The sequence below is a fragment of the Phragmites australis genome, chromosome 10 (genome assembly GCF_958298935.1).
Source record: "Phragmites australis chromosome 10, lpPhrAust1.1, whole genome shotgun sequence".
NCBI lineage: Eukaryota > Viridiplantae > Streptophyta > Magnoliopsida > Poales > Poaceae > Phragmites > Phragmites australis.
The window spans coordinates 3,113,667-3,140,963 of NC_084930.1; the positions used below are offsets into that span (position 1 = coordinate 3,113,667).

Here is a 27,297-nt window from a genome sequence, read left to right on the forward strand (position 1 = left end):
ATTGTACAGTGTGACACGAAGTTCATGGCTCGAAGAATGGTGGTTAATGCATGTAGATTATGGCCTTCACTTGGTCTCATGCTATCTTCTAAAAATACTCTATTCATCTTAGAATAAATAATATTTTAGTCTTTTATACAATGTTCAAAATACATGACGTTTTATGATTTTGATGTAATTTTAGTTCAAATTTTCTAATCATATCTCCTCCATTAAGTAACTTCTTTCCTAATGTAAGTCTCATTTTTCACGTAATAAATAATATTAGAAGAGAGTATGATGATCATTTCTCTTATTTTAATACTTACACTAAATTTTAAGACGTCATCTATTTTGAGATAGAGATAGTAACTTGGTTTTATGCTAAAAACATTACAGGTCCAAATTGGCCCCTTTCCCTGCGAGCTTTTGGGCAACATGAACATGGATTTGATAGTTAAAGTTGGTAAGGCAACGTCCAAACATCTTTATATTGTTCAATGTTGTATCATTGTGCCATGACAAAAAATTGCATGGCAAACACACTCTACTAGTGACTGAGTTTAAACAGTGAAGGTACAGCTAAAGTTTCATTGGGGGAAAAAAGAGCAATGGCAAAGTTTGGTCATGAGCACCGATTATGGCTGTAGATTAACTGTAGACCACAAGTCATGAAATCAGATAATGGAGTAAAACAAAGGAGCAGGAGCAGTCGCAGTGATCATCTCAGGAATACTGTCAACGCCACAAAGCACAATCACTCTGGCATTGTCCTGAGAGCTAGTGGATATAGCAAAATAACAAACGGCTCAGCTTTTGATGCAGGAGACCAACGGGAAAACGCAGGGAAAGCGCGTCGCCTGCGGGTGGGAAAAAAAGGCTGCCGCTTGTCACTGCCCTGCTCAGCTCAGCTCAGCTCAGCTCAGCTCCTCTTCACCCTCGGCGGAGATCCCGATCCTGAGCGAGTCACCCAGATGGCGTAGCACGGACCTCGGAAGGTTCATGTGCAAGACACGTGATCCGAATCAAAGCCATCAAGATCTGCTCAGCTCCGCCTCCGGTGCTAGTAGCATTATCCTCCGACCGACCTCCGATGATCTGCAGCTCGGGAAAAAAAGTCATGGCGATTACTGGAAAGTTTCGCGCAGATGAATGCAGTGCAGCAATTGTGGCGCAACAAAAACACAGCGGTTTTTGACGTCTTCCTGTCTCACCAACTCCACCAAACTACCTCGCTCGCCTCACTCGTCTCACCCTCTTCCTCCCACTGCGCCGGTGGTCCTACCGGCCACGGGCGAACCAAACCGACAACCCTGAGCTACCACTCCACCGCCCTTTTTCAGACGCCCCTGCCCCCGCTGCCTCGCCGGGTCTCAACAAAACAATAATTGTTGCAGCGCAGCGACAGGTGAGGCGCGTCAATGGCGTGGGTCTGACCACTGACCATCGCCTACCTAGCTAAGTAGCTCGTCATGGCAGCCATCATCGCCACCACCTCGCCACCCTCATCGCTTATCATCACGAGCGGCTAGTGCAGAGGCTCCGTTCACGCAATGATTGGCCATGGGTTATGCGCTGCGGCTGCGGCGACCTTGTCGTTTGCCCTGTTCCGGCTGCCCGGGTGAACGGGTTAGTTTAGTGCCGGAGCTGTACTTCGGCTGTACGTAGCGGGAGGAGGGGAGAGTAAAGAATTGGAGGCGGGTTGGATGCTGTGCGTGCGCGCGGAGGACGCCCTGGCCGCCGCTGCAGCCGCGGCCGCGGCGTCCGACAAGATGCGCTCCGTGACCCTGTCAGGCTCTCGTCTCTTTCCCCCTAGGCCCTGCAATTTGCAAATGTGCTTCGCCTCCTGGAGGTTTGCTCATAGTTGGCTCTTCTCTTGGTCCGCGTGCGTGCAGGGGCAGCTCGATCCGGAGAGCGGCGCGGAGGATGGCAGGCGGAGGGAGGAGGCCGGGCGGCTCGGCGCGTCCGGGGAGCGGCGACGCGTCGGCATCAGCGAGCTGCTCAGGGGTTGGTTCTTCTCTCCTTGGCGATCAAAGCCCGCTTTTTTTTCTCCCCTTCTGCTCTTGCAGCTTCTCTTGTGCTCGCGCTGCTGCCATATGATAATTGCGCGTCCGTAAAATTGACGTGCAAATTTCGGTTCCGATAATTTTGCTGAAAAATGCTGTGTTTGTTTTGTGCATCCTGTCCCGTGTTGGGCAGGGTAAGGCAGCGTCAGCTTCAGACAAGCTGTCTGCTCGCGTGCCGAATTTTGAGGGGCCCAGATGAGATGTCACTTTCCCCTTTGCTAGTTCGTCGCTGTCTTCTTGAAGTGGTTGCATGCAGGGGTGCGGATGCTTCCAGCTTCGGCTGTATCCGTCAATGGCATGCTCGTTTCTTGGTTCTACGACTGTGTCAGGAGGTCTGTGAATCTGAAAGCTCTGGTCTGGTGTTTGTGTTTTCTTTGTAGGATGATAGCAGCGTTGGTAGTGCCAAGAGGGAAGGGGGACGAAGGTGCATCATGCGGCGGTACAGATCGCAGCTCGAGCAGGAAGTAAGTGCATTTATTGGTTCCTCAGCTCTAGAACTTTGAAGTTTGTAAAATGTTGTGTTGAATTGAAAGAGTTTTGCCTTTTTTTTGAGTTGTGATGAGCTCTGTTTCTGTTAAATGGAAGCTATTACCAATGGGACTGGCTGCTATTGGCCGTGGGCCCGTGGCATATCCAGTGCTTCACTGAAATTGCTCCTGAGAATGGTCCTCTGATGAAATCCAGTACCTAAAATTTGTTCCCTATAAATCTATATTGAGTTTGGTAAAAATTGTGTGTGCATTTTTCGGTTTTTCATGCACTGCATGTTAAAGGCGGGAACCAAACATTTAACTACAGAAAATAGACACAATTTATCCCAAAGATACTATGTTTATGCTTGAAAATAATTTCAAAGTTTGAACAGTTTTCCGTGAATCGACACCTTTTTAACGAAAGCTTGAATTATTTGTAGCTTCTACGACAGGAGAATAATTTTTGCAAGTTCAAAAGAAATAAGAACATATATCCCCAGATGTGATCATGTACTACTTGTAATATTCTAGTCCTGACATACCTGTACAGGTTAAGAAATTGCAATGGCAGCTCCAAGAAGAGATTGACTTGCATCTGGCGTTGGCAGATGCCATTAGATATGATGCCGCATTGATACTGAAGTCTTCTACAAAGGTTCCAGACAAGGTGCACATGTTAGATATTGATGTATTCCTCTGTTTTCAACACTATATAGGCACCCTGCAATCTTATGATAACATTTCCTATTTAAAGGCACGGGAGCTAATAATTAGCATAGCCTCTTTGGAGATTACTGTCTCAAAGCTTGAAGAGGATCTAAATCACCTACGTTACCAGTTACGTCATGTAAGGAATGAAAGGCTACTTGCAGAAAATAACCCAGGATGCTTGCTACCTACATCATCAGAATGCCAACCGTCCACAGCGTGCAATTGTACAGGGGAAGAAGTAAGTTCTCTTCATAAAAATTATTTCATTTAAAAGTGCCATCTTTTGGTATGCAGCTAGTGACAGTTTCTTTATGAATTTTCTAAGCATGTATCAAAGTTAAGAGATTTGAGGTTCGGAGATTGTCAGTTAGTGCAGTCAATGCAAGAAGATTTATCAACTGAATTTGAAGATCAACAGGATGATGAAAATGATTGTGAAGATAGAGAGATGATATCTCCAAATAGGCTGCTAGAAAAGCACCAAGATGCTCGTTTAACAAGACTGTTGGAACACCAAGATGAAGAGGTCTGGTTCTGCATTTATATTTCTCAGTTGTAAACGTCTACTATAAAAATTATGTTTTCAGTGAAGCAAAAATTAATTTGTATTCTTTCAGATGCAAGAGGCATGCTCTATGGAAAAAGAAGATCAGAGGATAGACGTATTACCATTTAGCCAATCCAATTTGAAGAAAAGCAGCATGACTGGAAATGTGTGGAATAATCCAAACCAGCTCTCTGAAGAGATGGTGCGCTCCATGAGAGATATCTTCCTTCATTTATCTGCATCTTCCAAGATATCACCAAAGGCGCCTTTTGATAATTCATCTTCATCAGCAGAACGTCTGTCTGGTTCAACATCGACGTCTTTGTCAGATTCATCTGTAATAGCCTCAGTGCTGCGCAGTCCTTCAATTGACTTGAACCACGATTATGGTATTATGGAAGAAGTTACAAACTTTGATCCATACAATGTTAATGGGAAGGAAGCCCGGAGAGACATTGGAAGCTATTGTTCTGTAGCTGAAGTGTCTTGGATGTATGTTGGCACTGAACAACTTGGATATGCATCTGGAGCTCTGAAAAAGTTCAGGTTTTTCAGTCAAACACTTGCCTTCAGCTATTAATTCTAATTGACACATTGCATGTTTTAAAAGATGGTCAGATAAAGTCAGAACACTGAACAACAATCAAGCACATGATATAATGCATTAGTACATGTGTGAGACAATTAAGCTGCATTGTATTTTACTAGTAAGGTAAGTGATATTAACTGTTTCTACCACTCTCTTTTGCAGGTTTCTTGTAGAGCAACTATCAAAGGTTGACCCTACTTGTATGAACTGTGATGAGCGGTTAGCATTTTGGATTAACCTATACAATGCATTAATAATGCATGTAAGTATTATCTGCCACTTAGTTTTTTTGGATTAACCTATACAATGCATTAATAATGCATGTAAGTATATTATGCATCCTGAACTCTCTGCATGTTTACTTGGAGTTTACCAGGCATATTTAGCATATGGTGTTCCCGAAAATGACATCAAACTTTTCTCGCTAATGCAAAAGGTTTGACTAATATCTCTTTGATTTTTAGTTTACACTAGAGTTTGGACATACGCTATTGGCCAACTAGAAAGAATTTTGCAGGCCAATTACACGGTCGGTGGGCAGCCCATCAGTGCAACTGAAATAGAGTTTGTTATTCTGAAGATGAAGACTCCAGTGTATCGTCCACAACTCGTATAACTCTGTTCCTCATTTGCATGTTCTTCTATTCATCGTACAAGTCACAATGCATCTTACTGTTTCCCTCCTTTTCAGTCGTTGATGTTGGCTCTTCACAAATTCAATACTTCAGAGAAGCACAAGAAATATTCAATCGATGATAATGAACCCCTTGTGCTGTTTGCGCTTAGTTGTGGGATGTTCTCTTCACCTGCGGTAAGTGAATGAGTGACAAGGGAACTCAGCTACAGAAACTGAAGTTACCAGAATATTTTGTTATACTATCGTTTTACCATGCTAGAAGAAATGCTTTGGATCATTCATAGTTCCTAGAGTTAAAACGTTTCTTAACTGCAAGTGCTACACGATTCGTGCATTACCATGTACTAGTATTTTAAGACTACGGACTTTTCAGAAGTAATAATGCTAACTTACTTTTATCAGGTAAGGATTTTCACTGCTGCAAATGTTAGACGGGAGCTTCAAGAATCAATGAGAGACTACATCAGAGCATCAGTTGGTATAAATGACAAAGGAAAGCTTATAGTCCCAAATTTACTGCAGAGCTATGCCAAGGGCATCGTGGAGGACTCTCTGCTTGCCGATTGGATCTGCCGTCACCTGACAGTGGATCAGGTCGCTGCGATCCAAGATACTTCATCGTCGCACAAGCAGCGTCTTCTTGGGGTGCGCAGTTTTAGTGTCATCCCGTTCGATTCGAAATTCCGGTACCTGTTCTTATCTGACAACAGTAGGTGATAGAACCGAAACGAGGTCCCTTATCTATGTGCAGAAAGAAACTAGAGTGGGCATTTTGACATGGTGAAAAGTGAAAAAGGTTATCTGTATATTTTGTAAATTTTGGGGGTGATTTGTGATTCTTCTCTGTATGTAAAGTTATTTCCAGTTTGTACTAAGGCCAGCTCCAACAAAAACTGTAAAACACACCGTATCACTGTGTTGATTGCTATGTTTGTCCTTTTGCCAATCGGAAGTGGGAGGAAAGCTCTCCAATAGCGTCCGTATCAACCGGCACAGGGATACAGGCACGAGGCCCTGTCTGGCCAATTAGCAAAAGCAAAAATGAGTGTATCACTGTAGCTAGAGGATGACTGTGGATCTGAAGAAGGATATATAGTAATTGAAGGTAAGAAATAGAGTAGTTACTAGAGATTATAAAAATAAAGGATGTTGTAATAGTATTAGTAGATGTTATAATATTATAAAAAATAAATTTTTAAAGTATATGTTAAAGATAACCTAACTAGCAAAATTTCCTACACATTTAACTGTGGAGCCGGTCGGCATGGACAGGGCTCACAAAAGGAGGCACCTGGCCATGGCGTGGAGGAAGTTTCTTTCTAGCGCGTGGCCGCTACGTGTTGGCCCGCGCTTGCTCGACGCCATCTCCATCTCTCCTTCGAGCCATCGGTTCCCACTTCGCCGGGGACCGCGATAGACAGCCAAGAGGAGCCAGTTTGTGCTGTTGCGCTCGCTTGCTCCTTCCTCCGATGTACCCGCCTTGTACTCCGCTTGCGGATTACTGCCCTTGTGCACATGTCTCGAACCGCCGTGCTGCCGCACATGGTGAGCGTCGCGGCTGCCGCACGAACGGCCGCCGCCGTAGGACGCTTCAACCGGTGATGGTCATCTTGGGGGGTGTCCTCGCTCGCGGATGTCGCGAAGCAGTGGTGACGAGCCAATGGGCAGAGGAAGGAGGCAGTGGGGATCGGGAGGAACGGATGGGGAAGGGACGGAGAGAAGTTGCCGGAGGTGTAGGTGACGATATGTCACAGGGCGCCGTCGCCTGAGCTCGCCTGCATCTCACTCTCGATCTCTTCCTATTGGGTTGCCTGGCAATTCGAGCTGATCAGGGAAATCAATCATTTGCAGCACTGCAATGACCAATGAGAGCTTTGCGGCACTGCAAATAGTAGCATATCCAACGACGTGTGAGAAAAGTGAGAAATTCATATGGCGGCCCAGTTGGCAGTTGCCCGATTGTTGGGCTTCTGAAAAAGGCCCACTTGTTTTGGGGTAAGAAATGAAAAGGCGAAAGCTGTGTCTGACACCTCCTTATTTGAGCGCATACACTTGTTTTGGTATTCAGAACCAGCTCTACTCTACGGACATAATATAGTAGTTAAATAGATTAAAGGCAGCTTATAAACCTTCTCAGCCCACTATAAGATGGGTCCTGATAGCGTCTTTATTGCATTTTTGTCTTCAGTTCATGTAAAATAGTTAATCCAAATGTGCTATATTTAGAGCATGAAGATAAACTGATCTCAACATATCTCAACTACTTATATGGTACTGCTTTTTAAGATATCTTCAATACCAGAATACTTAGACCATACAGACCAAAATCAGAAACACTATAATATACCAGGTATTACATAACTGCTTTTTAAGAGATCTTCAAGGCGGGGCTTCATTAAAACTCTCATAATTTCAGCTAAAAGAACTACTGCAATTTGTGCAGTGCTTCTTTTTCCCTGATTGTTAACATCATGTAACATGCTTTTTGCTTTTTTTTCTTTTTTGCGAGGAGCGACATGTTAAAGGGAGTGCGTCTTCTCTGTGTTACATACATACTCAACCAGTCAGCGTTCTCAGCCGGGCTTCTAGAGTATTCGGCGGACACATGCAGGTTGGATGCTCACAAGTCACAGCCGGAAAACAAAACAGCAACTAGATTGCTTGTTCCATGTACTAGCAACTTATATATTGCAGCTGCACGCTAAACTAATAAAAGAACATCGATCTGAACAAGTAAGAACAGGAACGAAAAGGTCCTGCCACAACCATCTAGCTATTAATTACTCCCATCCGAGGCTGGCTAATTAACATAAGCTAATTACTAGTAGTGTCTAAAGATGAAAAAGAAGAAGTAGCACTAGAAAGCTGCAAAAGGTAGCAACAGTACACGAGCTGCAACGATCCAAAGCTCGGGGTGCGATGCATGTGATTTCCTCCTCGTGTACAGTGTGTACCCTCATCTTGCGATGCCTGGGCTCGATCGTTGGTGACCTGAACCGTTCCCTGAAACAAGAACACGTAGAGATCATGTTGCAAACTCCTTCACGTTCGGCCAGTAATTTAGATCACGCATGCACTAATTAGTTAGTTCTTCGTTTCGCAATGTTTGTCCATAATCTTAAAGTATCTATCTCAAATTATTTATTTATTATAGTAACAAGGATGTTTTATAGTCTATTTTTCTGTTATGTCCTTAATGCATACGTGTATTTACTCTAACGCTGGTGAGTTACTTATTCTCATACTTACATTGATTAGGGGTAGCATAATCATCTTACTGTATTTTTTTTATCGATTTAAATATTTTTTTTATGTAATAGTGGGGATGGACAAATATTACAAAACGGAGTTAGCAGCTGCTAGCAGTGCATGTGTTTACATACCTCGCTCATCTGTTCTGGATGGGATTCCACCCGGATCTGGGTACCTTCCTTTTGCCCAAGCTCGCGGCGACGCCCTGCGTGAAGGGCTTCTTCTCGCCGTCGCCGACCCGCATTCGCTGCCGCTCGGCCTTCTGCCGACTCGTCCACGGCCGCGACACCAGCCGCCGCCGAGCCGGCCGGTTGTTACCACCTTCAGCAGCAGCGCTCAGCTCCATGGACCACGCTGCTGACGACGAGCTCAGTAGAAGAAGCGCCACTAGCAGTGGCAGCACCACTGGACAGGCTCTGGGAGAACTCATCATCTGCAGAGAACCTGCGGCAGGTCTTGGTGTGTGTTCCGCCTGGGGCAGTGTGCGAGGGAGGGAGCGAGGAACCGAGGTAGTGGGTGGGGTGTGGATTAGAACAAGGATCGAGGAGAGATGGTCGGAGTTAACGTGGGCTTTGAGGGGGGTTTATTCAGGGATTAATATTATACTCACCACCATACCAGCTGCAACTAACAAGCGGCGGTACTACGGTCGGATCTTGGGCCGGGCGGCAAACTCGAACCGCAAGGCATTGTTTCAAATTTCAAATTTTGGTTAGGTATATGGAGGTATTTGAGAAACTTGTCTTGTGTGCCTTAGTATTTGTAAGGGAAAATGTAATACTCCGTCTACTAGTGTTTCCGATTTCAACTCATGTGGTCCAAGTGTTCCAGTGTGATAGGTTTAGTACTATTTTGATAGTTTAAATAGGTTTAGTCAGCTTTTAATCATTTATATTCCAGCTTATAAATCTTTATGTTCCAAACATAGTACCACTAGGTTAATTTTTTTATACAAAGTGATAATGGATTAGGTTGTAAACGAATTTTGAACGCGGGGAGTTAAAAAAAACAAAGCTCTTGTAAAGAAGTGATGGTATTTCCTATAAAAGCCTCGTGACTCAAATGATCCTAGATAAGACTGTGCGAGAAAGTTAAGTGTGAAAGAATGTGCAATATAAAGGAACAGTCTTTAGAAGGGAAACATTCCCCTCTTCCCCTCAAATGCAACAAAATTCAAATGATAGACGGTTTCGGATGCTATATACGTAAATGATGACCCGAACCCGCTATGTACAGTAACCAGCAAGATATTAATCGCTACCACTACCCCGGAGCATCCTGTGGGAATTCATGTGCTAATTGTTTTCTGCTTCTTCCCACTGGGCGTCATGTGCTGCATCTTTGACTGTACTGATAAACCCTTGGCTCAATTTGGTCTAATACTAGGGTTAGTTGGGTCTCAAGGACCAATGCGTCAGTTTTTAAGTGCTCATCACGTTCCTCTCTGCAGGGGAGGTGTCTGGATCACGTGATGGAGGCACGTGATGTAGAAGATCTGGTTGCTGTAGGTTCACTTTTACCTGTCGAAGTTTCTTCTCCGTAACTGTCCACAGAAACATAGCGACTGATGTTCTTCTAGTTGTTAATGACGCTGTCATGCAGAAGTAAATTAACCAGAGAAATTCCAATTTTAACCTCATCATAATTTTTTAAATTTCAAATGGAACTTTTTCTGTACAGTTGCATGAGTATGTTTGTGATTGAGGAGATGATATGAGAAGCCTAGAGCAAAAGCAGGATTAGCACAGATCCCCAAGAGAGCTGACTGCATGCCGCGCGTATTTCAGACAACAGTTCATACATGCTTTCAGCCTTTGCAGGTCAGAAATTCAAACCGAGTCCAAGGAATCGAAAGTCAGCATTGCACCGACATGATTCAGATTTCTGAATTTCAGTTACTAAGCAGGGGCCGTTTTGAACTTGTTGGGAAAATTAACCTGAAGTGCAGTCAGTGGTAGCAGTATGCGCTCTTCAGGCACTTTTGCAACAGTAATAAACTATTGCAAAGCATCGTGCCCCTAGGTGTGACATCTGAATAAACAAGGTGGGAGACGATCTGAAGGATCCTCCGGCCACATTGACCAACTGCAGGACTGGTGGAGGTTAACTCCAGCGCCATACTCGTCGGGCGCAAGTTGATCGCAGTTAGAAATTTAACCTGTCTGAACACTGACTGAAGTGGAACCCTGCAGGTTCAGTGGCAGCCTGCCACTCTGCCAGTGTCGTAGTGCATTTGCATCGGGATCGAAATGGATCCTAGGAAGGAAAGATGGCAGGCACTCTCGATGGACGCGCTGGCTTGATTACCATTTGAAAGTCGGTAATTCTTTTATCTGACTGATGGGTGATTACCACGTAATGACGAACTTTCTTCTGCAGGGACAGCAGTGGCAACATCCTCTGGGTTACTGCAACCACTGCACTTTACAGTTTGCAACCTTGCATTCTTTAGCAAACTCCTGCTGCTGGAAGTCTCTCTAACGCGGCGATGACTGATGAGACGACGAGAGTATTCCCATGTGCAAGCGAGATTGCACGACGAGAGAGCGCCAAAAAGGCTTCGTGATCCATCCATACACGAGACCTGGTGGCGCGCGTGGAAGGCGCCGAGCTCGCATGTTAAAATATCTCTACGACAAGAGACCAAACGGAACAGGGGGTTGCGCATCTGCCATGGCTGGCTGGAGCGTGAAGCTTTTTCCTCGCGCCGATCGGTACGGCGTCGTGCCACCGCCACGTGCCCCCGCCCGGCGAGCACCGCTTCTCCGCGCTTTCGCTTTTGCCCGCGCGTGCGTGTGCGTGTGCGTGTGTACAGACGAGGCGGTGAGCTTTTTGGCAGCTTTTTGCCCGGACGGCCGGGGCCGGCCAGCCGCGTACGTACCGGCGTACGAGACCGCTACGGCAACGACAGATTTAGCGACAGTTACCAGGCCGGTTCCCGGTTGATGAACGATGATGGATTTATCGATGACTCTACAGGCTAATTCAGCTGTTAACTGCAGGGTGGACCCACTAGAGGTCCGCGGGGGCACAGACCTCCGTTTAAGTTCTTTTTTTTTAATAAACGTCTCTTTTTTAAAAAAAATTAAAGGCAATGTCATTATTATGTTTTGTTTAATTTTTAAACTAGACCTCCGTAGATTCAAATATTTCTCCGATTCCATTGTATTTCTGTTTTACAAATAAAGGAATCTCGTTTCCTCAATGTTCGGTTCCATGCACACTTATTTTCTTGGGCCTAATCCATAAAAATTTTAGTTCGTGACATCCATAGGTCGAGGCCCAAAAGCCCATCTCGCCCCCAACCTTCAAAAATCTGGTCTAGCCCACAACACGATGCACCCCACGGCCCACGCTCGGATGAATTCGCCCTAGATCTCGCGACGTTTTTTTTATTTTTATATTTTTCATTAAAAATTTAAAAAAATAAAATTTTCGGATCAACATTTGTAAACTAGGTGTCTGCCGATGGCTGCAGCCCTCTCTGAGTAGGTAAGACGGCTTGTTTTGCAATGTTGCCCGATAAATCTATTTATTTAAATTTTTAATTAAAAAAAACTCTAGATCTCGCGACCCAGACGGCCAGGCCGGCTCGTGCAACTTGCTCTCTTCATCGGTTCCTCCACGCCGGCCGCCGCCTGCCTCCCGGCCACGGCCGTGCCGAAGGCCCTCCCGTCCCGCCGTGGATTCGCGCGGCGCGAAACCCACCCTCGGCGAACCGCCGCGACGGGTCCCCAATGGTCAGTGCCATCCCTTGATGTCCGTCGCATTTGGTTTAACCGGTGCAGCTTTTTCCCCCCTCTTCGTTGGTCACTGCCTTGTAGGCTTGTGTATATGTAGTAGTGGCGATTGTTCATGTCATTCCTCATGCAAAACTTTTGGACTGTTAGAATGGCGTTGCCCGAGGAAGTGTAGATTTATTTCCTTTTGGTCTGAATCATATGGGTGCTTTCGCTTCTGGCATTGTGCTGCTATGGTTGCCCTGGATCTAGTAGGAAGTAAGTATTGTGATAGTTGAAGATGGCAGAGGGAAGAAGCAATATGAACTGAACAACACAGAGGATGTTTCTAATTTGAATTCTAAACAATGTCAGTTCTTATCATGCCCCCTTTCCGGACGATAAGTTGAATTCTGAACAGTACTAGATTGTGTCTTGTCCCCTTTCCGGAGCAACCAACAAAATCCACCCTGCTTCCTGAATTATCCTGTCCACGTATACATGCCTTGCTTAGCACAATTATTATTTCTGCGAGTATGTTGAACAACCTTAGACATGTAGATGAATTAAACAATAGCTCAATATGCTTTTGATGCACTTTCAATATTCATGCAGTTGAGCTTGGAAGTGCAAGATTTCCACAAAGAAGGAAAATCGAATACAGAGATGTACACACACAAACGTACAATTTGTTAGAAAACCAATATGCACGAATTAAGCAAGATCTCAATGCCCTTTTGACGCACTTTCCATGTTCATGCAATTGAACTTGGAAGTGCAATATTTCTACACAAAAAAGAAGGAAAATTGAATACAAATGCTCATAACCGTGGGCCTTTTCTTTTCAGAAATGTACAAAGACAACTGTACGTTTTGTTAGAAAATCTTTGTTCTATCGGAGTTACACCTAGTCTGGTAAAGTACACAATTACCACCCACAGGTCTGTTGTCGTTTAACTACATCTGCCCCTGCAGGTCCACATCTACATTTTCCAGGCAGGACACGACCTCCTGGATGGTTGGCCTCATGCACGGATTGTGGTTGATACACTTGCAAGCGACTTCAAGAACCTTCAGCATTTGCTCGTCATGCCCTCTTCCTCTGAGTACAGGATCCAAGACCTCAATTTCCTTTCCCTGGGATCTCATCTCCCTTACCCATTGGACAAGGTCCTTCGGCTTGGTCAAGACCTGGACAGGCCTCTTCCGTGTGACAAGCTCAAGTAAAACCACTCCAAAACTGTAAATATCACCTCTTAGCGTGGCCACCCATGCCTGCCCATACTCGGGAGGAATATAACCCAGTGTGCCTACGAGCTCTGTCGTGACATGGGTATTATAAGGAAGGATCAATCTGGAGAGACCAAAATCTGCAACATAAGCTTTGAATTCTCTGTCAAGTAGGATATTGCTGGACTTGATGTCACGGTGAACAATGCGAGGCTTGCAGGTGTTATGGATATAAGAAAGACCCCAGCCTGCTCCTTGTGCAATCTTGAGCCTTGTTGGCCAGTCGAGAAATGAGTTGGCATCGTCTCTGTTGTGAAGCCAATCGTCCAGGCTTCCATTCTCCATGAAAGAATATATGAGGAGCCTCGAGCTTCCCTGGATGCAATAGCCCCAAAGTGGCACAAGATTCTCATGTTGTGTCATGGAGAGTGCTTCAACCTCTGCTGTGAATTCTCTTTCCATCAGGCACATTTCGCCATTGAGTTTCTTGATTGCAAGCTTTGATCCATTGGGTAGCTCAGCCCTATAGACTAGACCATTGCCTCCACAGCCGATAATGTTCTGCTGGTCAAAGTTATTTGTGGCCTTTAAGATATCACTGAATGTAAGATTGCTGGATTCTGCCTTGCCTCGAGGTACCATCACTAAAATGTTTCCCTTTATCATATCGCACAAGTGCTCCGAAACAGAGTTGAATGAAGTTGCTTCTATGTCCCTGTTGCTGTTGCCCTTGTTTCTGTTGGCAGTTTTTGTACTTCTGATGGACAAAAGAAGACGTCCCAGCAAGAAAAGGATGGCAAGCCCTCCAAAGAACACACCTAAAGCAAGTGCAAAAATCGTCTTCTTGTGCCTCTTTTTCATGTAGGCTGAACTTGTTCGTACGGAATCACAAACGACGTTGAGAATAGAGCCACATAGCTTGGGATTCCCGCTGTAGCTAGAATTTGTAAATGTATCGAACTGCCATCCAGTTGGAACTGGCCCTTCTAGTTCGTTGTTAGACACATTGAATTTAGAGAGGAAGTGCAGATCACTCAATGCGGATGGGATTTCACCTGTGAGCTGGTTGTTTGACAAGTCCAGCACTTGCAGGCTTGTGAGGTTGCTGATTTGTTGTGGTATTTCTCCAGATAATCTGTTGGAGCTGAAGTTGAGGACATCAAGCCTTTTCAACTGACCAATCTCCGGGGGGATGATGCCTGTGAATTTATTGTTGCATAGATTCAATGCATTGGGGAAAGCATTGAGCATGCGGTATTGACGTGATGGTGTCCAATATACAGGTAACTCAAGGAACTTCGGGTCCAACTGAGCAGCATTCTTCTCAGATTGTAGCATCGGCATATTCATCAATGCCGTTGGGATATCCCCTGCAAGTTCGTTGCTTGATATGTCTAGAAAGAAGAGAAGCTGCAGTCTGTTAATCCAGGATGGTATGTGTCCAGTAAGTTGATTGCTTGATAAATCTAGCATCTCCAATTTTGCCAGCTTCGACAGCCAAAGAGGGATTTTCCCAAACAATGGGCAACCATCTATGGCCAGTATCTGAAGATTCTCAAAACCATCAATTGCTTCGTCTTGCGGTATGGTTTCAGTCTTGAAGTTTGTTCCAATGAGCAGGGTGGTGAGGTTCTTGCAGCTCTTGAGCTTCTGAAGCGCATCTGTGATATTTGTAAATGAGTTATTGGTAATTGAAAGGAAGGAGAGGGACCGGAGATTGCCTATTCTTGGTGAGAACTGGCCATGAAAATTATTGTAAGCTAGCCTCAACGCAATTAGATTGCTGCATGAGTAGATGCTTTCAGGAATTTCACCAGTGAAGAAGTTCAGTGAAAAGTCTGCAATTCTCAGATCCAACTGGGCGAAGTTGACTTTGCTAAGATCACCACCAAAACTGTTGTTTCTGAGGCTGATGTACCTGAGACTTGTGCAGTTACTGAGGGCCGGTGGCAGCTCACCAGACATGTTGTTGTTGTCCAAGTGCAGCTCCTCCAATCTTCTCAGCTGCCCTATAGAATCTGGCATCTTGCCGCTGATCCCAGTTGATCCAAGATCAAGGACAGTCAAATTACCGAGTTTGACTAGGTTGGAACCATCAAGAACTCCTTGTAAATCATTGCTAGGAAAAGAGAGGTGGTTCAGTGAGGTAGCACTGAACAGTTCATGAGGTAGAGCCCCGGTAAGGTTGTTGTGTCCAGCCTTGAGCACTGTCAACATGGAGCAATTGCCAAACTCTGGGGAAATACTTCCACTGAATTGGTTGTAACAAAGGTCAAGCATAGCAAATGATGGGGCGTGGATGCAAATAGAAGATGGCATCTGTCCCATAAAGCTGTTGTTGCTTGCATTAAGAGCAACCAGATTCTTCATAACTTCCCATGTTGTGGATGGAAACTGTCCTGTAAAGAGATTGCTTGAGATATTCAGTACCTGGAGAGGCAGGCCAGGATTCGAGGGTTGCCGCTCTTGCAGAGAACCTGATAGGTGGTTGAAGCTGACATCCAGGATGATGATGCTACCGGAGAACACCAGTTCCATCGGTAGATTGCCATAGAGTGAATTGTGGGACAGGTTGAGGTGCAACAGCCCTGTGAGATTGCTGAGAGATGGTGAGATGCTCCCTCTGAGGCCTTTAGAAGCCAGAAAGACATCCGTGACCACTCCACTGCTGCAGGTGATTCCCTCCCATTGACAGCAATCCGTGCTGTTCACCCAAGACACGTTGAGGCCACCATTGCCGCCTGGCGAGAGCCCATCTAGGAAGTCGATGAGGGAGCTCTTCTCTTGCTCGGTGCAGGAGCTGGTGAGAGAAGCAAAGGAGAGCAGGAGGGCAAAGGCAAGGCCAAAGAAAGGCACGGGTAAGTTGGTGTTGCTGCTGCTGCATGGCAAATTGAGTGGAATCATGCTTATCTCATGAAACTTGCCTGCTGCTGGGATGCTTAATTTGGGCTCTGATTGGCTAAAGAACCAGAGGTTCGTTCTGCAGCAGCATGGGGGAGAAGAGAAGCTGCTTGCTCTTTCCTCGTCTTGTTCCCTCGAAGAAGATGGCAAAGGTTAGATGCTACATACACATCCAAATCAGTTTCTACACGTTTGCCAGTGGCATATTTTCAATCCAGCGTGGAAAAAAGAAATACTTCTGTTGTCTACTTCACATGTTTGACGGTTTGCTTCGGTAGATACAATTCTACGTGCAAAAGTCCAACTTTCCTGTGCAAAACATTATTTTTTATCCTTCTCCAGATCGTCATCAAACTTTGGAAGTTGCTATTGAATATTTTTTTTGGAACCAAGCTTGCTATTGAATATTGCACCATGCTCACATATAATAATATATAGTTGCATACATGTATACATATGTTCTGAATCAATTATATGAACCTTAATGGATAAGGAACCAAACAATGGTTTTCACCAACCTTAGCAAGAAAAACTTGTGAGTAATCACGCCATAGTCGATAAACTCTCGCCTACTGCAGCATTTAATTCAGTTCAAAAAGAAACAGCTCGATTTCTTTGCATATTCACCACAACGCTCAGTTCTAACGCATGGATCATTTCTCCGAAACATTTTCCTTGAACAGGGAAAAGGCGAAAGGAACAGGTGCGCTGAAGATTCTAGTGTCCGCGAGGCACTTCTGGTGGAAGTGGCAGGTGCATGCCGAGCACTACTTATCTTGATATCTCGAGACCTTACCTCACACATAATTTTAAAAAGCAATCATTAATGTCGTGGTCAATGTGTACGTAGTATGCGGTTGATTGAGGAGCAAGTGGAGGTCAGGATAACGGCGAGATCGATTGGTAGGGGTGGGTGGGTACTCCCGCCCCGGCCCCGGCCCGTTTACTTTTGGAGCTTCGGGTGATGTGTACGTCTGCGCAAGCGTTTCTGTTTTCCTTGGCCCTACGGCGTATGACTCTCTGAGGATGACCTATGCGTGTGTGGATCATGACAAAAAATTTGAGTGGTAGCTTGGGCTCGGAGATGATCAGATGTGCAAGGCAGGTCGTTGCAAGCTGTGGCTAGACCTTTAGATATGCATAGACTTTTTTATTTTTGAAAAAAGGATTTATGTGCATAGAGTTTTAGGAGCTGCTGCTGCTGCTGGAATTATACTATTAGTATCCATGTTCTGGAAATTATTTCTGAAATCAATCTGATGGATCAAAGGAGGTTTGTTACCAACATGATGTGCAAAATAGTGGTAGACCGCAGTCGTATGCAAGGTTTGTTTGGGAGCAGAGTGAACATATTTTAGTTGTGTAAGTAGCATGATAAACATATGTACTGGACTGATTCGCCGAAAAAGAAAGGCACATGTACTAGCCTGGTTTTATTCTTGGTACCTTTTATTTTATTTTATTTTGCATTCAAACTGTATTTCCACGCACTTTCTTTTCTTTATTTTGCCGTGATGGATTATTAGTTTATGATTAGCCAGTCGTAGTTGCACAAATATTAGTACCATTTGCATAGCATGGCCCATTGGGATTCATTGCGGATGCCTCGTGCGACACCTTGGTAGACAGAAAACATAACCAAGTGAGTATCAAATGCAATTTAGCCAATTAGGCGACGGTTTAGGTGATGCATTCATGCAGCTACAAGTGCGTCCAGATGCTGATGCGTTTCTTTTCGTTGCCTCAGAAGGGCCCTTTTTTACCGACGTTTCCCTCTCACGTTGCCTAGAGCCGTAGATTGAGAGCGTAGAAAAGGCGAGAAGAGTTGACATGATCTCGAGTTCAGCTGGTGGTTTGGTTGGGAGGCGAATTGTTCTTGTGTAGTTGAATTGATTGAATCACATCAGCAGCCGTCTCTGTCTTGATGGACGGCTGTGCATGGATGAACAAATACAATCAGATGAGTGGCCTGTGTGATCCGTATCGTAGGAGCGCCAAGCATTGCCGGGTAAATGCTTTGCGCGCATACTTATCCGATAGAGATGCGTCATGATGCTTAGGAGGTACTTGACTTATCGCCACCAAAAATGTACAAACCATCGATAATCTTTCATCATGCATGCTTAGCACTTGACGTCACTAACATTTTGCACATAGAAAATATTTTTTTGGCACATGCAAAGCAAGGAGAAATTCGTCCATGGGGGCCTCTTTGTTAGGTAGTGATGTTACACAATCTCATGAAACGATCTTGTTCTCGCTGCATCAGCTATTGTTTATAGAACTCATTAATCAATTCATTGTATTTCCGGTAAAAGGTTAAAACGGTTCATGCGCCTCCGAAAACATATGCCGTGTGTTCAATCTACTTGATTTCACATGTCCAAATCTCTCTTATGTATAAAGTCAACAACGTGCTCGGCCCCATCGTTGCATCGTCAACATTGTTGGTGAACAGCTTGGTTTCTCTGGTTGGCATCTGGCATTAGGTGAATTGGTTTTGACAATTGTTTAATTGGTCACTAGTCCGTACTAATCTAGTAATATAATCCATCTCTTTCCTTGACTTGCATCATGTTAAATTACATGTAACCTAATGTAACACAAATCTTTTGCTTCCAATACAAGCAGGGTGAACCTCTTTCTAAAAATATCTGACACAAACCTTTGTTTCACCCAAGTTTTGTAACATAGATCACATTTACTTCATCGAAAACGGGTGCTCGAATCGCATGTTACGTGAGATTATGGTGAAATCACGACATAAACAACCCTCCCAACCCATGGTTTCGGCCTTTCGGGTGAAAACAGGAACTAGAAGTCTAGAACCATGCTGAGCCAATGTCATACCAACTCTCTGAAACAATTGGTTGCTACCTCATCGCTCATCAGTGTTAGAAATATTTTGAGTCTGTGTAATGTTCCTGTGTTATAAGAGTTTTTTCATATTGCTCATTTCTACATGTATGTATACTATTCTATAGCCTTCGTGAAATATAAATTGCTATTTCTAACAATTCACGTAACCCGTCTTAGTTTAGACTTGGATACACTTGCTGCCGTTGATCTTGAACCTTAATTCAGACTTACGTGTAAAAAATGTCAAATATCATGACCGGTCAGACAAGGGTAAGTAAGCCGGGCTGGCAGATCATTAGAGAGCGTATCCAAGACTGGTTCCTCTCGGCCTCTTTGAGAAGGTTCAGACTTCAGATACAGTGCCTCCTCAAGAGCCTGAAAGTTCGCCTTGCTGACTTTGGATGGGGAGAAAATTTCTTTTTAGAGAACACGCAGGAGATTGAGATGACTTTTCACAAATCCGTTGGGTTCTAGACCCTGATCGGTCAATATATGGGGCTGACTGCGTGTGAGTTGGTTTGATTTGACCCTGGGGCTTTGGGGTGTGATCGGATGTCTGCACGAGAGTAACTTAGCTCGGTAGATATGCATAATCTTAGATAAAGACGTGTTTGGTGTTCCGTATGTACTGTTTCAGTCTAGTCCGGTGGATATAAATGTACGCTCATAGTCTAGCTCGAGAGTCGAGCTTCCATCTACAGTCTGATAAGACGAATGTAGGCTCCTGCATCCGCTCATGCAGATAGACCTACTTATCGATGTCACAAAATTATTTTCATACAAGTAACTAATCACAGTCTCAATTCTTACATTCACTCATACGGTCTCATATTCGGTCAACCAAATAGAAACTAAGCTCAATATATTCAGACAAATACAATCAAATAATTTTTTTAATAAATATAACTCACTCAACCTGCATATACGATTTCGGACAAAAGTCATTCGAAAACCAATCACCATTGACAGCCGTAGAGGAGCATGGAAGCTATGGCAAAGCGAGTCAGTCGTTCGTCGTGTTGAACAAAAGGAGCCATATTCTTCTAGGAACGAAAATGGAGCGGTTTAATGTGTGCTTAATCGTCAACATGGAGAAATGGCACCAAAATAAACATTAGATGGTGATCTGGACGCCTTTATGAAGGATTGGTAGAAAATCCTTACAGAAACGTAGACGAGCATGAGCTTTTCCTCCCTTTTTTTCTCTTTTTCTTCGAGGCAAGTTGACCAGCCGAACTTCAGCGAAAAGAGAGGTCTTATACAATCCGGCCGATTAGAAAAGTTGGTCCGGTGTGTTCAAGAAAAAACATAAAAAACAATTCAGAGAATGAAATGGAAGCCTCAACTGACAGGACTTCGGCCCATCAAAGATGCAATTGGAGGCCTGCAACATTTTCAGGTCCAGTCGTTTCGGGTGCTACGAAGACTGACTACTCATCAAGTTAGCTCCATTGGCAAGGTACACATACGCCCTTTGAGTGGCATTGCACGTTTCCCGTGTATTGAATGTCTAGAGTCTTCTAATCTCTCTCTAATATGTGTAAGAAACGCGCGCACATGTACATGCATGCATGTAACGTGAGTGTGTCATGCGTCATGTACCTAACAAACAAAAGTTTGGGCCACGTCGACACCAAAGCAACCAAAGCTTCAAATTATCCAGTACATACGGACGGGCATGGAGTACAGTGATAAAGACTCGATGGGACAAGCCGAACCGGACGTGCTCTCCAAAGAAGGCCGCACAGTGAAAAAGTGCTGTTAAAAAAACTATCCAGTACAGTCCATGTCACGGACCCCGAACCCTTGCAAAACGTTCAATGCACACCTGCTCTCACGGACGTTCGATCAAAATCTCGGCGAACGAGATGGTGATCACAAGCCGGCTCTCACCCTTTTTACGGCCGTGCTTGCAAGCCGGCGAGCTGGGCTTTACAAGCACGTCATTTACTGATTTAAAAAAATTGGGTAGTGTTGTCACATTTTGTTTAAAGTCTGTGGCAGGAGGCATGTGTTGTTAAGTCATGATTAAAGTTTAGTGGTGTGGTCACTTGTTCATTGAACGTGTCTGAATATGAAATGTATTTACGAAATGTTAAGTCGACCATACAAAGTGAACATATCTTAATACATATGAGCACATCACGAAGCGAATACGTATATGTTAGTTAAAAAAATGTAAAATGCTACTCATGCCTCCCTCGTTGCCGTCGTCCGTGCGCCCCATCGTGGTCCCGATGCCGCTGGTTAACCCTCACGTGACCCCTGGAGTAGGTGAGGGGGTCAGGTGGGCCGACGTGTCTGGTAGGCCTAGTAGGGACCACCGGTGTCGAGGGCTCGTGGTGCGTGAGCTGGGTCCGAAGCGGTGCACTGAAAACCTGTGACCGCTGAAGGACGTCGTAGTCAGGTGTGCCCCCGAAGAAGTCACGGACGATGTCGTCTGCGGTGTCGGGGCCAGCCTCATCCTCCTGACTAGGGTAGGAGGACTGTGAAGACTCGGCAGGCGTCCATGTGTACTGGCTGGAGGGGCCTGTGAACAAATAATCACGTTAGATACGAACAATATGGTATTGAAAGTAGTAGTAAAAAATGTATAATTGTACCTGCGTGGTACGACGGTGCAGCAGAAGAAGGCCACACTGACGTGCCGTAGTACGTTGCGGGGGGTAGGGTGTGGGGCCACCGAAGACGGACCGGTCTCGTCACCGAAGTAACCTGAGCACAATTGTAACTTATTTTGCTGAAAGTACTAGAAATTAGGAAGAAGGGTTCCCGGAGTACCTGACTGTGGACGTACAGGGCTCAATCTGCGAGGCTGTGTCGAGACTTGTGCAGACGGACCTAATGAATGTTTAATAACAATAAGTAAAGGATATTGATCAATAATTTTCAAAAGTATAATTCGTACCATGTTGCTCGGACCCTCCAAGACGTGATAGAAGGGGTCGTGTGGGTGCCGACACTGAAGAACGTCGGTGCACGTCTGACGGCCAAAACGACTCGGCTATTGGTTCCTCACGATTAGGTGCAGCCTCCGCAGTTTGTTTAAGAGTCAGTTCATCAAGTCTTGCCCATAATGCATTGAACGTACGTTGTTGGTTCTGACTGCACAACTTCTTTAAGAGCTTCATTAACTCTTTGTTTTTAAACTGTCTGTAGAAGTTCGCACCCATATGGCGCATGCACCACCTGCTTTTGAGATCTGGCTACTGTACTGGTACACCCCGTCGCACGCTACCGTGTTACATATCCAGCAAAGCCTGCAACAATCCTGCATGTCTATCATGAATGAGACACACATCTGGTCGGTCAAGAACAATTGCATGCTTCACCCGCTCTAGGAACCAATACCAGCTGTCCCTATTCTCACTCTCCACGAACGCAAACCCTAGTGGCAGCACTTGGTTGTTACCGTCGACCCCTATTGCAGACAATATCTGCCCTTTGTACTCCCCAGTTAGGAATGTTCCATCTAGGCATATGATGGGTCGGCAATATCTAAATACTTTAATAGTTGCACCGAATGCAAAGAAAGCACGCTGCAACACTCTTTTTCCGCTGTACTCCACATCAGTAGAGGGGTAATGCTTGATATCATAGTAGTTGCCTGGATTTCTTGCACAAATTGTGGCTAATTGACGAGATAGATTGTGATACGAATCTTCATATGTACCGAACCTAATCTCAATAGCCTTTTGTTTCGCCCTCCATGCCTTCGCATAAATTATTGTGTACTGGAACTTTTGCTCAATAGCACGGATTATTGATCGTGGCTCATACCTTAGGTTGTCCATAATCTCTCCGTACATAACATTTGCAATGAAAGCAGAAGACAGGTTCCGATGGGCGAACTCTATTTCCTCAATATGACAATTATGTTCCTTAACTATTGAGCATTACCAGTAGTCTGCCCATTTCCCTCTAAATGCGTGTACCCGCCAAGTGCACTCAGGAACCAAGCACTTCACATCGTACTCTCTTGTACTTGATTTAACAACCTTGAATTGCCTACGAAGAGACAACGACCAAAATTTCACAGTATCAATAACTGCCTCTTTTGTAGGGTACATAGCACCCTGTGACACCTTATTCTCATGGTATGGCCACGGTGTCTGGTCAGCCTCGCTAACCACCAACTTCAAAAATTCTTGATCCCGCCACTCTGTAGGAACTGCAGCATTACCCTCCTCATCAGAAGAATCCTCATCGGCAAGGCCTTCCTCCAACTCTTCATTCTCCAAATCCATATCTTCAATGATGCTAGGGATGTGCTCTCCTTCATCAGCTACACCCATCGGCTGCAGGTCTGAAACATCACCAACCTCCTCTCTGGACCCTACATTAGTCGCCTCTGACTCATCTTCCACTGCCTCACTTGATCCTGCTACTGCTTCTTCAGAGTTCACCTCATTTTGATCTTTCAAGTATGCCGCAACTAATAAAACAAGCGGCATGCCACGTTTACAGCATATATTTACATACTGCCTCCAAGTTGATGTGGCTTCGATGGGAACAAGCTCACCAAAGTATCCATGACTACCACGGCTCAGAACACCTTTCAACTTCAGCTCATATTGCTGCGGATCCAGTTGGGAAAACCGTATGAGCCATTTGCACACCCCCACAATAGTTCTCTCATTAGCCTTACTAAGCCCCTTCATAACATGGCGAAATCCAGAGAGATCTACACTGTTGGGACCGTACATAATTTCACCCTCACCATAATATATCTGAAAAATTAATTTATCTCCCATTCCTGGAAACACCCGCAAACATAACACATGTTAAGACAACAAACTATATTTCTGATTATCGGATAAAATAGTTTTTAAATGCTACCCTAGGTTCGTAAATTATCATCTACTGTTAACTCATACGTCCGCATGTATAAGTAATATACTATAAACTATATACTACAAACAACATACTGAAAATAATATACTACAAATAATATACTACAGGTAACAAATTGAAAATAATATACTAAAAATAATATTCTATATTCAACTATTATTGTGCAATTTTCTAACTAAATTTTACAATTTTCTAAACCCTAGATCTAAATATCTAAAATCTATGTCATATACTACTACTGCACTAATTAACAACAATAAAAAGGATAAAAAGATTGACCTGAAATTTTTTCTGGCCATGGCGTGGAGGAAGTTTCTTTCTGTGTAATGTTCCTGTGTTATAAGAGTTTTTTCATATTGCTCATTTCTACATGTACGTATACTATTCTATAGCCTTCGTGAAATATAAATTGCTATTTCTAACAATTCACGTAACCCGTCTTAGTTTAGACTTGGATACACTTGCTGCCGTTGATCCTGAACCTTAATTCAGACTTCCGTGTAAAAAATGTCAAATATCATGGCCGGTCAGACAAGGGTAAGTAAGCCGGGCTGGCAGATCATTAGAGCGTATCTAAGACTTCAGATACAGTGCCTCCTCAAGAGCCTGAAAGTTCGCCTTGCTGACTTTGGATGGGGAGAAAATTTCTTTTTAGAGAACACGCAGGAGATTGAGATGACTTTTCACAAATCCGTTGGGTTCTAGACCCTGATCGGTCAATATATGGGGCTGCCTGCGTGTGAGTTGGTTTGATTTGACCCTGGGGCTTTGGGGTGTGATGGAATGTCTGCACAAGAGTAACTTAGCTCGGTAGTTATGTATAATCTCGTATAAGTATGTGTTTGTTGTTTTGTATGTACTGTTTTAGTTTAGTTCGGTGGAGGTAAATGTGTGCTCGTAGTCTGGCTCAAGAGTCGAGCTTCCCTCTACAATTTGATCAGACGGATGCAGACTCTTGCATCCGCTCATGTAGATAGACCTACTTATCGGTGTCACAAAATTATTTTCTTACTAGCAATTAATCACAGTATCAATTCTTACATTCACTCATACGGTCTCATATTCGGTCAACCAAATAGAAACTAAGCTCAATATATTTAGATAAATACAATCAAATAATTTTTTTTAATAAATATAACTCCCTCAACCTGCATATACGATTTCGGACAAAAGTCATTCGAAAACCAATCACCATTGACAGCCGTAGAGGAGCATGGAAGCTATGGCAAAGCGAGTCAGTCGTTCGTCGTGTTGAACAAAAGGAGCCATATTCTTCTAGGAACGAAAATGGAGCGGTTTAATGTGTGCTTAATCGTCAACATGGAGAAATGGCACCAAAATAAACATTAGATGGTGATCTGAACGCCTTTATGAAGGATTGGTAGACAAATCCTGACAGAAACGTAGACGAGCATGAGCTTTTCCTCCTTTTTTTTCTCTTTTTCTTCGAGGCAAGTTGACCAGCCGAACTTCAGCGAAAAGAGAGGTCTTATACAATCCGGCCGATTAGAAAAGTTGGTCCGGTGTGTTGAAGAAAAAACATAAAAAAAACAATGCAGAGAATGAAATGGAAGCCGCAACTGACAGGACTTCGGCCCATCAAAGATGTAATTGGAGGCCTGCAACATCTTCAGGTCCAGTCGTTTCGGGTGCTACGAAGACTGACTACTCATCAAAGAGTGGCACATCAAGTTAGCTCCATTGGCAAGGTACACATACGCCCGTTGAGTGCCATTGCACGTTTCCCGTGTATTGAATGTCTAGAGTCTTCTAATCTCTCTCTAATATGTGTAAGAAACGCGCACACATGTACGTGCATGCATGTAACGTGAGTGTGTCATGCGTCATGTACCTAACAAACAAAAAGTTTGGGCCACGTCAACACCAAAGCAACCAAAGCTTCAAATTATCCAGTACATACGGACGGGCATGGAGTACAGTGATAAAGACTCGATGGGACAAGCCGAACCGGACGTGCTCTCCAAAGAAGGCCGCACAGTGAAAAAGTGCTGTTAAAAAAATTATCCAGTACAGTCCATGTCACGGACCCGAACCCTTGCAAAACGTTCAATGCACGCCTGCTCTCACGGACGTTCGATCAAAATCTCGACGAACGAGATGGTGATCACAAGCCGGCTCTCACCCTTTTTACGGCCGTGCTTGCAAGCCGGCGAGCTGGGCTTTACAAGCACGGCAACCAGCTAAAAAACTCAGGCGAGCTGGGCTTCGTGCGCGCGAGATGGCAGCGCCGGGGCGCGGGGCGGCCGCTGACGGTGGACTTCGAGGCGCTGAGCTACATCAGCGGCCTGGTGGAGGCCTTCCAGGAGTTCGACTCCGACAAAAACGGCCTCGTCACGGGCCCCGAGCTCTGGGGCCTGCTGGTGTCCCTGGGCCTCGACAAGTCCGAGGCCGAGGCCGAGGCCTGCGGCATGCTGGCAAGCGCCGACGCCGACCGCGACGGCCGGCTGCAGTCCGCGGTCCCCGCGCTCGAGGCCGCTGGCGGCGAGCTGATGGGCGCGGACGAGCTCGCCAGGGCGCTCGGCGTCATGGGCACCGCCAGCGTCCAGGACTGCGCGGCGATCGCCGAGTGCTTGGATGCCGACGGCGCCATCACCATCGAGGAGTTCAAGGTCATGGCAGACCTGCTCTAGAGCCTCGAGCCTGGAACGTGCGCTGTTGTACACGAGAGTTTCATCTCTACGTATTGTGATCGACAAATAAGCAAGAGTTGCGAGCTGTGGCCTGTGGGTCTGTTTGCATGCTGATTGTGAAGGGACATGCAAATATGCAATTGAAGACCTGGTGGTCCGTGATTATTCTGTGCATGCAGAATAATATGTGGTGCTTTTATTTTAGTTTCTTTTAAAGAAGATAATATGTGGTGTTTGTCCTTCGTAATTATGTAATGCTATTTTATGAAAACTAAATTATGCACGCACGGTGGATCTAGGCACCGTCGTGCGCGGTGGTGGCTGGCACGAGTGAACTCTCCAAACAAACACATATGTTCGTCGCCGGCGTTAGGCGATCGACAGCATTGCCAAATGCTACGAATGAAGCACGAACATGGTGAAAATATCAAAAGAAATTAACACGGAAGTTTGGAGAAATCACATGAACAACAGTAGGATCAAGATTAACCATTAGAGATCTAAACAAATTTCTTACAAAATTGATAAACTTCTACTATTTTTAAACTCAACGCAACTTAAAACAACATACAACAGCAAGAGAAATAAAAATAGATTGCAAGACTTTCAAAATCTATACTCATTTTTAATAGATGAGAACTCTAGATTCTATTGAAGTTCATATCAAAGAGTCATAGCGCAAGAAAATAATTAGCTTGAAGAAAATCTCCTAAACATAAGAGAACTAGCCATTGAAATAAGAGATTCTTCAAATTGACATATCCAGAGAATTGAGATGGATCAAGACCAACTCATATGAGAAGATTAACCTTCTAGCAATAAGAAAAAC

At 44.6% G+C, this 27,297-nt stretch overlaps 3 protein-coding genes across 5 annotated transcripts; 2 read left to right on the forward strand and 1 right to left on the reverse strand.

Moving 5' to 3' along the window:
• Window positions 1-881: 881 nt before the first annotated feature.
• On the forward strand, window positions 882-6,089 carry LOC133883464 (uncharacterized). Of its 3 annotated transcripts, none has more exons than XM_062322797.1 (12): window positions 882-1,768; window positions 1,875-1,986; window positions 2,426-2,509; window positions 3,069-3,185; window positions 3,273-3,467; window positions 3,567-3,755; window positions 3,847-4,322; window positions 4,528-4,627; window positions 4,742-4,801; window positions 4,883-4,975; window positions 5,057-5,176; window positions 5,405-6,089. In XM_062322797.1, exons 1-12 carry the CDS (start codon window positions 1,686-1,688, stop codon window positions 5,717-5,719), a joined length of 1,944 nt encoding a protein of 647 aa, XP_062178781.1. In that variant the 5' UTR covers window positions 882-1,685; the 3' UTR covers window positions 5,720-6,089. The 3 variants fall into 3 exon arrangements, with proteins under 3 accessions (XP_062178781.1, XP_062178780.1, XP_062178782.1); XM_062322796.1 differs by having other exon boundaries at window positions 885-1,768; window positions 3,555-3,755; window positions 5,405-6,088; XM_062322798.1 differs by lacking the exons at window positions 882-1,768; window positions 1,875-1,986 and adding an exon at window positions 1,993-2,303 and having other exon boundaries at window positions 3,555-3,755; window positions 5,405-6,087.
• A 6,590-nt stretch (window positions 6,090-12,679) lies between these two features.
• On the reverse strand, window positions 12,680-16,303 carry LOC133931413 (tyrosine-sulfated glycopeptide receptor 1-like). The gene has a single exon (XM_062378285.1). It carries the CDS (start codon window positions 16,105-16,107, stop codon window positions 12,931-12,933), a length of 3,177 nt encoding a protein of 1,058 aa, XP_062234269.1. The 5' UTR covers window positions 16,108-16,303; the 3' UTR covers window positions 12,680-12,930.
• Window positions 16,304-25,746: 9,443 nt separating this feature from the next.
• Window positions 25,747-26,468, forward strand: LOC133931105 (probable calcium-binding protein CML29). Its single transcript, XM_062377922.1, has 2 exons — window positions 25,747-25,751; window positions 25,847-26,468. Exons 1-2 carry the CDS (start codon window positions 25,747-25,749, stop codon window positions 26,466-26,468), a joined length of 627 nt encoding a protein of 208 aa, XP_062233906.1.
• The last annotated feature ends 829 nt before the right edge of the window (window positions 26,469-27,297 follow it).